The sequence below is a fragment of the Crassostrea angulata genome, chromosome 10 (assembly GCF_025612915.1).
Source record: "Crassostrea angulata isolate pt1a10 chromosome 10, ASM2561291v2, whole genome shotgun sequence".
In the NCBI taxonomy this organism is placed as follows: Eukaryota; Metazoa; Mollusca; class Bivalvia; order Ostreida; family Ostreidae; genus Magallana; species Magallana angulata.
The window spans coordinates 52,176,418-52,191,220 of NC_069120.1; the positions used below are offsets into that span (position 1 = coordinate 52,176,418).

Below are 14,803 nucleotides of genomic sequence, written 5' to 3' on the forward strand. Positions count from 1 at the left end.
ACCGATCAACTTAAAATCTAATCGAGCTCCGCAGATTTGTCATTTTCATGATTTTATTTTGGAAAAAGTACTATTTGGACTTTGACAAGTGTTTATAAATCGATTTCTATTCTGCTATCATTTAAATCTTCATCGTTTTCTAATCTAAGGTTCTTTTGATTCCGATCACTTAGTCATGGTGAATCTTTTGAGAAAAGGAAAATTATTACTGTAGCAGACAGAGATTCGAACACTTCTTAAATAAACAAAAACATTCGTGAAAAGCATGAAAATTAAATTTACTTCAATTTGTACACCTAACAATACTAACAGTTCTACTTAACAAAATCATATCATATGCACTTAATCATAACCTTATTCTCTACATGAGCATTTAACGTGAAAAATCACGTGAAGAGTGTCTATTCACGTGAAGAGTGTCTATTCACGCGTGATTAATAAACACAATAACCTGCTGTGGAATAATTTCGTTTCTGGTGAAGCCACTTACCAACAGAAACACGTTGTAACAATGAAGAACCCCCGCCAGGTAGTGGAAACACCGGTCTTTTTTCCTCCGCGCCGCCCGGATGTGGATCTTCCGACTGTGCGCCGCTGACCTCTGTGACGTGTCATTCGAGGTCATGCTGTATTTCTTCTGATTTGTACTCTTTTTCAGCGGCTGAAAAGTAAAAAAAAAATTATTATTATTTTTTTTTGGGGGGGGGGGGGGGGGGTTCTATAGTGGTTTTCTTTTTATCTTAAATGAATCAGTAAAAAATTGATAGTTTATCAATATATCTATGTACATTCAAAGTTAAAATGTTATCAATTTAAACTTATCAATAACTGTTATATAAGAAGTAAAAAAAAGTATAATTGATCGATATATATATACTTCTAGTTCAAGACATACGGTTCGATATTTCTATTATACGTCATTTCGATAGATAGATAGATAGATAGATAGATAGATAGATAGATAGATAGATAGATAGATAGATAGATAGATAGATAGATAGATAGATAGATAGATAGATAGATAGATAGATAGATAGATAGATAGATAGATAGATAGATAGATAGATAGATAGATAGATAGATAGATAGATAGATAGATAGATAGATAGATAGATAGATAGATAGATAGATAGATAGATAGATAGATAGATAGATAGATAGATAGATAGATAGATAGATAGATAGATAGATAGATAGATAGATAGATAGATAGATAGATAGATAGATAGATAGATAGATAGATAGATAGATAGATAGATAGATAGATAGATAGATAGATAGATAGATAGATAGATAGATAGATAGATAGATAGATAGATAGATAGATAGATAGATAGATAGATAGATAGATAGATAGATAGATAGATAGATAGATAGATAGATAGATAGATAGATAGATAGATAGATAGATAGATAGATAGATAGATAGATAGATAGATAGATAGATAGATAGATAGATAGATAGATAGATAGATAGATAGATAGATAGATAGATAGATAGATAGATAGATAGATAGATAGATAGATAGATAGATAGATAGATAGATAGATAGATAGATAGATAGATAGATAGATAGATAGATAGATAGATAGATAGATAGATAGATAGATAGATAGATACAAGTAGATTACCCAGGTACATATATCTTATTGTTTTCAAAAAATGTATATCTCAGACTGATTGTTGATGTAAAAAAAATATGAGTAAACACCCTTTCCCGTCAAGGTGTGTTCTATTTGTATAAAAAAAAGATGAATCAAGTATTATTTTCTCCATTCCGGTGGTGTATAAATTCTGCCATAAACGTTAAAAATAAATAATACTATGAGTACGCATGTAATAAAACGTCGCGCTATTACAACACCGTCATATCGCATTTCATCAGAACTGCGCTGTTTTGGTTTTTTTTTTATCACGGGAGTGGCTTTGCCTCGGCGCGTTATACAGGGATTTAGGGCAAAAAATCCCCGATCTCGTCAAGACTGCATACAAATGCACCGGTCGACAATCTGCTGTCAAATTCAATAAAATTAGAGAAAAATGCGAAAAATCAGACACTGAACAAGGGAGCGCTTCCTCTTTAAATGCCCGCCTGTTCAGGGCAGATGTTGAGAAAGGAACAATTCTTATTTAAAAATTCGGCAGCAAGTTTCTGTGTGTCATCAATGCTTCATTTCTAAGTGGCTCAAATAAATACTGGCTACAAATGTAGAGACGAGCGCTCAAGTGCCCTCTCAACAAATACCATTTACACTAGTGCATGGATATTTCATCATTTGGTAGCTATTTTTTCTCTGTTCATTTTTTTTCTTAAACTTTCCATTGGCATGATATTTCGGGAATGGGCTTCATAACAGTTATACACACACTGGTTTGTACTTTTGAGATGGAAAAAAAAAATTAACCTATCGTTTTAAATCAACCCAATGGCCAAATTGACAGTTGAGCGATTACTGTTCCACAGTTTATTGGTCCATAGTGTTCACCCGAGGAATATTTTGAATGCGATTTGATCTATTAAAATTGAAAAACAAAACCAAATAAAAATATTGTGTAGTCCTAGGCCCTTAAAATAAAAAGACAAAATTAATTAAAAAGTTAATGTAAATGATAAACAGCGAAGTCTGGCGCGTTTTGAGGTAAACCAAGACTTACACGTTCTAGAGAGTCTGTGGGTCCGAGTGACCGCTGGATGCTGGCCTCGCAGTGCCTGACCAGGTTAGCTACCTTGCCGGTGGTCAGTTCTATCGACTGGTTTAACTTCGACGTCATTACTCCTCTGTGACAGAGCTTGTGACTGAGGCGCTAAATCACACGCTGTACGACGACCGGATGTTGCTCGTGAAGAATCAAGCCTTAATAGTACATTCCCTTTGGATTACGACATGTGCCTGGGCCATGTATGAGTTGAGACCTTACGCAATAGTGATTCCTTCCCAGATAATTTATTGAATTTGCCTTAAAATGTTAAAAGACGTATTTACTCTTTAAAAACGTCACGATATTAAAAGAACGTAGAAAAAAGAGTTGGCCAGGTAACGGAGACACCTTTCTGCACACTACACCGAAAACGACACAGGTGTGAAATCAATGAAATCACTGCTTGTCACTTGTATAGAAAGGGGGTCAGCGTTATTTTGGTATAACCACGCAATTAATTTATCTTCAAAATTGTATTTAATAAATGTGAAAATTTACGTACATTTTCATCATCTTTATCGAGTTCATAGCCCTAGTCAGTGGCCGAGAGATGTGTTTTCAGTGAAAAACAAATCCCAACAAATTGTTTTCCCATATATATATATATATATATATATATATATATATATATATATATATATATATATATATATATATATATATATATATATATATGTCACATTTTTCTTTACTTGACAAGTGGTAAACATCGTCATCTCGCCTAATTCAAACCATGCCCTTAAGGCCCTTTACAACGGGACTCATCAATCAGCGATCTTATTTAAGGAAGGAGGGCGTGAACCAGTTTAATATACCACCACACTAAATGTTTATACCCACAACCCCTCCCTTGGGTCTTGCAAGTGGTCACTCACATCTCGTTATCATAAAAACTACTTAAACCCAGATACAGTCAATTTGAAATGTCGACTTTAGGGTTCAGTCAGAATTTTGTCATTAAGCGAGCGTAGACCTCTGCCACATCACGAGTTCTTCTCTCTTTTTTTAAACAGATTTAAAAACGCAACTTTGACCAGATCTCTTGACCCGCGAGAGTTTAACATCCGGATTGTTAGTTCACTAGAAGGGTGCAAACAGGAGACGCCGACTCAGTATAAGATAGTCAATATCACCGAACCATAAACAGACCAACGTGTAATTGTTTCACTAGGTTTAACTTAAATTGTTAATTTCAGCTACTATCAATATAAGCATCAGTAACATCATCAATCTTCAATTCTACTTTCAATGAAACGAAACACTGACAAAGGCACTTGCAATAAATCAAAAGCTCCATCAATAGCGCCTGTATCACGGTGTTGACACAGTCCCCAGCTTGATTGACACCATTACTAGACACTCTTCATGGAGTTTACATTTCGTCAGTGGGTTTTTAAATGTAACACTCGCCCTCTGTCCCCTGCATCGATCCCCAGCACTTGATATTGTACTTACAGCCTCTATGTAAACACGAGTATCGAGCTCCGCATCACCCCTGTGTTTGTCTATGTTTATCACTGATGTTGGGGCCTAATTCTTACAATGGTCACAGACATTTTACATTTTTAATCCATTAGCAGCACCCCGAGCAAATTGTTTTTCCAAGGAATAAAGCACGTCCATACTTTAAAGACGTTATTGTTGTACAGCAAGGCGAATCATTGACGGAACCTTTGTTTAACCAATCTGACAATGTTTCATACAATGCCCAGGCTTGTATTTGCAATCATTAGCAATTTCTGGAAGTGAAGTTAAAGCAAATTTGTTAAAAAAAAATTACATTAAACAATATCCTACACAGCTAGGTATATATAACATCTAAATTTTATTCTGCTTGTCGTACCTACGTTACAACCTTTGTGGGGGTTTTTTCTCAAGCAGTCTCAGGCTGTCATTGTGCTGAAAACTTGGCCATCTATTGTACTTTCAGTTCATTGTGCTGTGAGCACATGGTCATTTGCCATATAAACGTTGTGGCTGTAAACACTGACTTATGCTGTAAACCCGCCCATCTGTTGCGCTTTTAGTTCAGTGTGCTGTAAGCACTCTGTCGTGTGGCATATTAACGTTTAACAGTAAATGTGCTGTATGTGACAATCAACAACACTCACACTGTCATACTGTCAACGAGAGGTCATATTTGTGGGCATATTGCCTTCTGTTCAATCTTTTTTCAATTAATCTATATTTATTGACTAAAATACGTCTTTAATTAAGATTTAACCTGTTATGTCAGTGCTTTTGGCGACAAGCATCTTCCGTTTGTGATTATCGGAAACTGAGCCGATTTACGGCGTACTGATTATATATTCTTTTGATTTCTACAAGAAGTCTACGGCAATAAGTTTCCCGACACTTGCAACACAATGTATTTATCGCGAATTGATTGTAATCATAGAAACCAATCAATCTCATCGCCATATTGATCTCCTTCTGCTAAACGCATTGTTCCCAGCGTCTTTCATGTTTTGTTTATATTGTTTGATGTTTGAGAAATTGCTTGCGCACCTGAGCACTGATGAAAGATTCTGATCAATGAATAGTCTTTGGCAGCCCCCACTTGATACAGATTGTGAACACTTCCTAATCCTCTTCTAATCCTTTTTTTTTATCTTACCAAGTTAAAACAATTTCTTTTCCCTTTTCCAACAGAAAGCAGAAATTGGAGTGCTTTTACGTTGTGGTTTTAACTGTAACTTTCTAAAATTAATTTAGATTAAGATATATTTTTGTAAAATCAAAAATTAGTTAATTTAATTAAAACGCTTACGAAAGTGGCATATTAAGAAATTGATATCTCTGTGGCAGAAAAAATCAATACCATCATAAAAATGATCCACTAGGATATATATGAGGAACAAACGCCCTAATTATCATAACCATATGGCTGCATACTCCTATGCAATTTATAATGCTTATCAAGTGAAGTGTACACGAATAAATTTAGGGGTAATTGCTAATACACATTCAGATAACAGAGGATTATCGACAATCAATTACGGCGACCGGCCCTGCCATTTCACATGGTCAATTCCATATCCATCCATGTTAATTATTAATTTGTGTTCGAGAGCACCTAACTGTCCATTTTGTTTTATCTGCCTGTCATTATATCGCTAATCTATGAGCATCGCAAAATTAGGGGCCCAAAATATTCACCTCTGCTTTCTATGAGAACTGAATCTATGTAAAGTGACAAAAGGTAAATAGTCATGTACATGTAGATCAAATACTTATCATATTTTCAATAACCCCCACGCCCTCCCTTTCAATGACCCCCCCCCCCTTTTTTTTTTTTTTTTTCTTTTTTTTTTTACAAATTTAAATGTTAATTTCATAATTACGTTGATTCTGATATTGAACAATAATTTACTTTCAATCAGAAACATTTTGGATGGAGTCATTCCCCACAAGACTTATTTTTATTTCCCCCTTGTCGCCCCTGGCGGTCAATGGGGGTCCACAGATAACACTCCTGCCTCTCAGCGTCGGCTTCCTTTGTCCGTCACTAATCCATTACATCACCCAGCTCTGGCCACTATAACCTAACGCAAGCTGACACAGACTAAGAAAAAACAAAACTTACCTCAAAAACTTCGTTGAATTCTGCCATTCCAAAATGATATCACTTTTCCAAACACAACGCGAAAAAAATAAAGTTTTGTTGAAACGTTCAAGACTCCGGCACTTGGTTGCTAATAAGAAACATGTGGTCGTTACATAGGGGACAGGGTCGTAAGTTTCAGCATCGCAAAAGTTGTTCCCACGAACGTAGCGCACGGGGTGTTTGATTTCACAAGAGTTTGACAAACAAGCGACAAATATTAAAATTGATTACTCGAAACAACATATACAACATTTGCACATCGTTAGTTACTGAGAGTTGAATCACCCCTGTAAATTTCATCACATCCAAACTGCCCGTTGTGTCACTAGAAGTTCCTCGCGCACCCCGCTCTGGATACATCCAATCTCGCGCGCGATTCGTCCATTAACAATCTAGACTCACGCCCTTTGTCGCAGTTCGAAACTAAATTATTCAATAAATTCGCCGCTGCATCTGTTTATTTCAATTTAACACATTATCCAAAAGAGGCGACTTCCGTATTCTTGGCTCGAGTAGATCTATGTTCGGCGGCCAGTGCTCGGAGGCTATTAGATGGAGTCTGCTGGGGAAAACAAAGCGGCCCAAAGTCCCTCACCCCACCGAGAATCACCAGTTCACGGTAAGACTATATCACATCTCTCACTCTCTCCTACAAAAATAAAATGATGATCTTCAGGGATATTGATATTTATCTATTTCTGGGGGATTTTTTACCTTGAAATCTCAGACGTCATTTCACAAGAATAAGTAACAAGTCAGTTTTTGGGTTGTTTCTTGACAAGATGATACAGTTACTTTCATTTGCTATACATCATATTTTTTTTCTTTCTCGGTATGGTGTTAAGTAGATATTTTCTTGAGAAGGAAACTTGTGAGCAAGAGCTGAGTTTATTGATTACAAGACGTTAAAATCTTACCTTTGAATAATTAATTGCTCTTTATTGCATGTACGGCTCTTTCTTCGTTATTCCCCTAAAACTGCTCCGTCTGAAATTTCCGCCAAAATGGCCACAGCACAGACTAAGATCCGTAGTCTTCTCCCAGACACAACCCGCTGGAATTCACGCGTCCGTTCCCTCGGGTATGGCGTGGATCTCGGACCTTTATTGGCTGGTTTCGGGTCAGGAAGTGTTTCATATTCTACATACTGATAATAAAGAAATCCACGTCATCAATGAACTATTGCAGAAATGAGTTTTTAAGAGGCCTTTGTTTGACGCTGATTAGAATTAAATTTGTGAAGACTCGGGATAAGTTTTCTTCTTCTCATTATCCCCCGCCTCGCCGTATTGTAACCCTCAGCATCAGATGGCCAGGGTTTGGTTCACCCGACACCTCCCTCCCACAAAGAGCGCGCTCTTTGCCGGGAAATCCCTGGGCTCTGAAGTAAATGATACCACTGTATTTGATGTTTCCTGACGGAGATTTAATTTGTAAAATTATTGATAAAAAGGAGTAATCAGTGAGACATGGAAATGCCAGGTAGACGAGGCATCACGTTTATACCTGACCAAGGTGTGACAGAACAAGGTGTACATGTACAGGTAAAGTATATGTATTTAATAATGATCTTGGATCCTGATCACAAAGAACCGATCGGTTCCTAGGAAACGAAGCAGCTGCTTTGCTCTCGTTTTTCTTCGAATAATTTGGAATTCGTTGTGACAAGACTTCATCAAATTAAACTGTATTTTTTTTAAATACTATTTTTTTATTCATTTGGTGCTTGTGGAGACGTGTCACCGACCTGGCAAATTTAAGTATAAAAATTGCAATATATTGATAATAGATTATAACAGATCAATGTCGACCAACTTAGACTGTACTGAATATATAAAGATACAGTAAAGCAGTGGGTATAGCTCGAAAAGAGAGGCGGGACAATAGAATCACCTGATTCTTTACTTCTTTTAGATATTCTGTAATCCGTGTGTAAAGAATCAAAATACAATATGTCACATCCTTTAGTCACGATTTGCTTGCCAAGGTCATCATTTGATATAAACATGGACTATTAAATTCGGTAAGTAATTTGTCGGGTATTCTGGGTGTTTTAAAAAGAATTTAAAAACAAAAGCAAACCCACAAAACAAAATAAAGCAATTAAATGAAGAAAAAGACACATAACAAAGAAATCATTACGTCTAAATTGTTAAAATGATTCAATCGAGAAAATTGCAACAAGAAAGATTTTACAAAAGGTGGTGGTTTTTTTTTTAAGAATAATCCGGAGTGGGCGTTGAATACTTGTTTAGCGTTTTGTGTGATTATATGTCGTTGGTTATGACTGCGTAATCACGGTAGACTCGAACCAGTGTTAGAATGGGATTTTTGACAATGACAATTTCTTTATTCTCTGAACTGCATAAATTACAGTGTTGAGAAAAATCACAAAAAATTTGAACTATAATACATATAACATGCGCGGATCCAGAAAATTTTTCCAGGGGGGGTCCGAAGGATAATTGTGTTTGCCAGGGGGGGGGGGGGGTCCGAGGCATATTTTCGCGATAATTTTACTATGTAAATTTAATAAATTTTTATTTTCCAGGGGGGTCGGGACCCCTCCGACCCCCCCTCTAGATCCGCGCATGTATAATACATACATTGCATGCATTGGAGTGACAATACAAAAGTGGGGGGAAAAAAAGAAAAAAGTATGATTAGCAATTAACCTAGAGAGCTAACTCTCTCAATTATAACTTAAATGAATTTGCACAGATTAATCAACAATTTTTTATTATTAGTATTAAAGAGTTGTTGAAAATTGTAAACATTTGTTTGTGTGTAGAAGTATGAAGGTATGTATAAAACTCTCTTATCTTTAATTGTTATATCTGTAAAATGAAATAAATAATGAAATTCATCTCCTATCTCAATAAATGATTGAGTTATTTACTTAGTACATTAGTAACATTTATTTCTCAAAATTAGATATAAATATACATGTAGACAAACTTTAATGTAACACAAATCCAAACCGTGTATATATCTGTAATGAGACACGGTCACACGTGTACACACATATCGAAGCCTTTTGTGGTGATGTGTACATTATCTACATGAACTGTCTGAACATGTGCATTTATTTTGTTTACCGAATTCGTTCAATAAGACATGTAAGATGTATAGAAGGATTTTTCCTTCGGGCTTTATTGAATTTGATCACCCCGACCGTATTTGGTCACCTGATTATATTCAAAGAATGATTTTTCTTAATCCTTAAATGAACGCATTATTTCTTGTTCGACTAGTAACACAAACTAGCAGAAAAAAAGAATTTGGGGTACACGTCAGCTCAGGCTCAAAATTGTTACTGGATGGATCCGGCTTATGATAGATTTGATCACCCCCGACCGTATTTGATCTACGTATTCAAAGAATGATTTCTTATTACTTATATTTATATCATTTTTAGCAATTGTACGATTAAATATTAAAATAATCATTGAGGAACTGTATTGGACTATACATTACAAAATTGATTCGTAGTGTTATCACAGACAGAGACACTTGAAAATGTAAATATATCGTTATAAAAGACTGTAGAAATTTTCTAAGATTGTTAAAATATCAAATGGGGTTGGGATAAACATCCATAATGCAATCGCAAAATAGAATCGCTGTAGAAATTATTCCAGTTCAGTTCGTTTTAATGGGTGCGAAAATGAGTAGTTCTGTTTTTGTAAAGAATAACGCGAGTTCGTGTCAATTGATAGATTACTTGATATTCATAATGTTTGGCTTAATCAATTTAGCTGATTTGAGTTGAATCCGATATTTATAAAAGCTGAATATTTCAGCAAGCAATTAAAAGATACTTTGTCGTCGCATATTTCTGCATATAAAGTGGGGTTTTAGTTGGTTATATATTATTGGAATCGTTGTCTTTAAATAATCGGCCATAAATATTTTTCACAATGTGGTTCTCCGGCAGACACAGATGAGTTGTTTAATGGAATGGAAGACCAAGAACTATTATAGCGCGCCGACATCGCGCGGCCGGGATGCTTTTTATTGGCGGGTTATATCAGGCAAAATTATTAATGCAAGCGTAAATCCAAGATATTCCATTTCATCTGTTAGCTTTTACCATTTCCATTAGCTTAATTTCATAAACCTCTTTTGGAATGCGATGGTATTTCAAACGTAAACTCATTGAAAAAGGTCTCGCGTCCCGTGGGGCCCAGTTTCCCGTCCGGACGACTCCCGAGGGGTCAATACAACTTAATTAGAACTTAGATGCCTTAATGGCCATGAATAAACGATATTTATTTAATTCTTTTCCTGGGAGATGACTCTAAATCATAAATGAAAGGCACAAAGTGAAAAAAGCATGGCCCAACATCGATTTGAGTGTTTGAAATGTTACCGGGTACACAGTTACAAGGGGCGAAGTCTTTGAAGTCGTCTGCTTTAGGAATCGTAAATTGGACAGTAAACTTCCTGGGAACACACGTCTTCAAACGCGTGGACCAAGAATTAACGCAGTAAAGTAGGTGTAGAAGCCATCGTAGAGGGAATGATCCGGCCGCTCAAATTACGACGTAATTATGACGTCGGCACGATTTGACTTGGTAATCGCTCTCATCATTTTCTGTCTTCTAAAACACAACCTCATCGATTGCTTGTGCCGCTGATTTCAGACTGTCAAATCGACGCCCATTTCCCCGACAATTTTATTACGTTTATACGGCCAAATCAAATTTACCACCATTTATGAATTGTCCTTTTTAACAAGAACTATGAATACATAATGACGTTATTATTTCGTCAACCAAGCCTTGTTAGCTTGAAATTACAAGTTATTACGGACCCATGGACCAAAACCAGACTGCTTGATCGAAAAAAGGTCGTTGCTGCTTTCTGGGTAAATTTAAAATTGTACTTAGCCAAAGCATCCTTGCTTTGTCTTTTGCAAGAAATTGCTATCCATTGATATTTAATAAACATTTTGTTATTGAATCTCCGTATTTTTTACAATGTGAGAATGCATTGATAAACTTCTCCTTCCCTGGGCTCTAACCATATGTAACTGTATCCCCTGTTATCAAATTATATTTTGTAGAAAAAATATTGCCTATAGACAAAGGCGCGTTTATTTGTTTGCATTGTACGAAGGCATTGTGTTTGCACGGTTTGGAATTGTCTCTCAAGATATATCATAGATCTTTTTAGAAAGGAAATGGTCGTTAGTCTTTAAAGCACCTGTAAGTTATAGAACTTTCTAGCTCTCAGGCTCTTTTATTCTGAACTCTCCTTACATTTTGATTGCAGCAATTTAATTACAGAGAGGCAAGTCTTATGATATTTTAGCTTCCTTCACATTGTCATTGAGAACTTTACAAATTCTGTTTGCCTCTTATATATTATTGTCAATGCTATACACTGAATAGTGTAGAACGGACCAATTTCTAAACCTGAACTCGAACAGTCGTATAGCTCTCTCCATATAAGTTCAAATTATGGATATGCCCATAGAAGATGTCTCAATTAAAATGAATGTTCTCCATTCATGTAAATTCCTCATTTCTTCGTAGGCCAAGGAACCACTAGTGTCTACCAGTTAAAACCCACTCGGCAACGAACAAACACAGTATTCCAGATCAGTACCTCATGTGCTTGTGGACTAGACCTCCACTACCCCCCCCCCCCCCCTCCTTTTTTTGTTTTCTGAACTTTTTAAAAAAAAAATTCATTTCACATCTTTGACAACCTCTATCTTATATGCATCTCAAGTAAAAGAAATATCAAGACTCTGCTGCATTTTCTATTCCCACACATTTTCCTGTATATACGGGAAACGAGAGTAAATAGAAAAGGCCACCGAGTCCTGATATTTCGGGGGGGGGGGGGGGTCGACTTGAGACGTATATAAGAGGTTGTTAAGGATAAGGAATGAAAAAATAAATATCTTTTTTAAAGGAAGAAAAAGAGGATTAGCGCCTTTTCCCATTATTTCGCCTACCCCCGTGTTTGAACAGAAAGTACCTGTTACTAAAAATAGATACGGGTTCCTGTAGTTACAGGTACTGATTTTATAATGGTGTCTGTAACCACTGATTTGTCATAAATTCAGAAAACCTGCATCAAAAATGAATAGATAGAACTGCCTTAATTATAAAGACAGTTGATATTATGTCATTTCTGATATAATACTTTAATAGGAGTCTTTTCAATATATGCGGCTGTAGTCTGTCCCAAGTTATTGCTTCCATCACTTTATGATGATTTTTAATAAAAAATAAACATACCTGTGCAAGAAATACAGCTGAAATCGATAAAAGGGATATATCCAAGATATCTTCATTGAACAATTATCATTTTTCACTCATTAAAATTCACAGGAACGAAAACAAATTTCTTACAGAGATTTATAATGGGAAATGTTTACATCTTTTCTCCATTCGGAAGTACTCGGGATACCTCGCGCAATTTTTCAACGTTATCATCCGGGCTTATTAATGGCTAGTGCAATGCAACATCCCCGTAGACTTTCTATTTTTTGATGTGTATTGAAACCTGAAGCGGTAGTATTTATGATTATCGAAATGTCAGTCAAAAAGAGGTGGAAGCAAAAACTCGGGACAGAGTATAGTACATACCGGTAGTTGTATAAGATAAGTCACTAATTGAAATAGTTGTCTAATTTTCAGCACGAGACCACGTTAAACCAAAATTAATTCAATGTAAACGTTTACTACAACACCTGTAGAACACAATTTTAATCAGATTTCTTTGGTTTAAAGTGGTTCTAACAGTCAAATATCCAACTTTTTATTGCATACAAACTATTTTTCTTGAATTTCTAACAAGGCCCGAATATTTAATTTTAATGATGCCGTGGAAGATAATTAAGATTCTTTTAACACGGAAATTGTGTGATTTGCGTTTCTTTGAATGTATTTTATTTAAATATTGTATAATTTTGAAAATGTCTGATGTTTGCAAATGGGAAAATAATGCTGCTTTACCTTTTTTTTTTGGGGGGGGGGGGGGGGGGAGGTAGTGCATGGTCCAGTCAAAAAGCACATGTGAACAGTACGCAAATATATCTGTTATAATTATCACTAAAATACACTTCAATCACAAAATTAGTTGATAAAAGATGTTTTTGTTTACTCTAGTGGACAGTTATAAATTCGTTGATATCCAAGCATCGCTTGCTTTGAACATTGTGTTGTGGTCTGATGCATCTAGTCTGTTCCATAGAGTGATATGATAGTAGTACAAAGGTTCTAGTACACGTTGTTTCAAAAGGTCACCAGTAAGGGCTATAATATATGCGGATGTCCCTCAGTGTGCAATGTTAATGTCGTCTGCTCGATGTTCTTGTACACGTCAAACTCTTATGTTGAAGAGTGTTGAGTGAATGTGGATTTCTTGTACGAGAATGTCTAAATCTCAAGTTTTAAAGTAGTTCTCAAGAAACAATTCCTCTTTACCCAAAACACATCGGTTCATTCTCTGTTTCATTTTCAGAACACAGGAGTGTTGCTGAAGAGGTTGAGGTATGCAGTGATGTATTCAAAGAGAAGAACAAGCATGATGAGTAATTAAGGACAGGATTGTCTTAGGAGCAGTCCCAGGTAAGAATTAATTCATCTCATTCATTTGTAACATCTCTAAGGGTCCTCATAATTTTGTTCAAAGTTCAGTAACTCTAGATGGAACTTCAGCAAACCTGACGTTAATCTATTTTTCTATTAAATAAAAATAGATACCCTTTGCCTAATTAAAATACAAAGTCAGGTGCCTCTGTTCGAAGTTTGCAAACAAAAAATTGCAGTAAATAGCTTTAAACAGGTTGGGACCAGTCACCCGTATGAGTTATAATAGAATATTTGGGAGATAAAATCACAAATGGGATATAATTACATTTCTGGTGCAAAAATTAGAGACTATTTTGATAAAACTACAATATATCCACATTAAGATAGGTAAAATGACACACAGTTGTTCTGCAACTCTACTATTTGGGGAATTAATCCCTCGGTAGATCCGATCAATCTTGTAAACTGTAGCTTAACAAAAACACAATGCTTACCAAAAATTGTTGCATTTGATGCATATTTAAGTGGATTTATATGAACAATTACAATTTAAAAACCTACATTTTTGCACTCAAATTTATATTCCATTTGGGGTATTATATCCCACACTGGTATTATAACCCATGTTTGCAATTGGCTCCAACCTATTAAACTAATAACAATGCCCTCTTTTATTTTATTCTGGTCATTTATTGTAAGAGTTTATATTATTACTCAAAACAAATCACAAATGCTATTAGAAATAAAAATTCATTTTTTACGTAAACAATGCAAAATATTTTACTGATCAATAACCACAGATTGCACCTGTACAGCTAGATTATAAACTCTGTTTATGAAATATCAACTACACAACAAGGTCATGTCTGTCAACAACACAGAAAAAAAGTAACAAAATCATCCTCATGATCTACAGAATGCAGGCAACACTCAAATTGGTCC

General features: G+C 35.5%; 1 protein-coding gene and 1 long non-coding RNA gene across 6 annotated transcripts in view; one reads left to right on the top strand and one right to left on the bottom strand.

The window, feature by feature from the left end:
* The window catches only part of LOC128167915 (tetraspanin-18-like), a 15,919-nt gene extending 9,491 nt beyond the window's left edge, over positions 1-6,428 (bottom strand). The window contains exons 1-2 of one of the 3 annotated variants that reach the window (XM_052833908.1): positions 6,288-6,428; positions 491-661 (exon numbers count right to left, since the gene is read on the bottom strand). In XM_052833908.1, the coding sequence (XP_052689868.1) occupies positions 491-661; positions 6,288-6,314 (198 nt within the window). In that variant the 5' untranslated portion in view covers positions 6,315-6,428. Of the gene's footprint in view, positions 1-490; positions 662-2,656; positions 2,903-6,287 lie in introns of those variants that run through there. The other 2 variants (XM_052833906.1, XM_052833907.1) reach the window with 2 other exon arrangements.
* A 361-nt stretch (positions 6,429-6,789) lies between these two features.
* The window catches only part of LOC128167917 (uncharacterized), a 39,607-nt gene continuing 31,593 nt past the window's right edge, over positions 6,790-14,803 (top strand). Inside the window, exons 1-2 of one of the 3 annotated variants that reach the window (XR_008241273.1) lie at positions 6,790-6,927; positions 13,791-13,897. This is a non-coding gene — a long non-coding RNA (uncharacterized LOC128167917). Of the gene's footprint in view, positions 6,928-13,419; positions 13,898-14,803 lie in introns of those variants that run through there. The other 2 variants (XR_008241274.1, XR_008241272.1) reach the window with 2 other exon arrangements.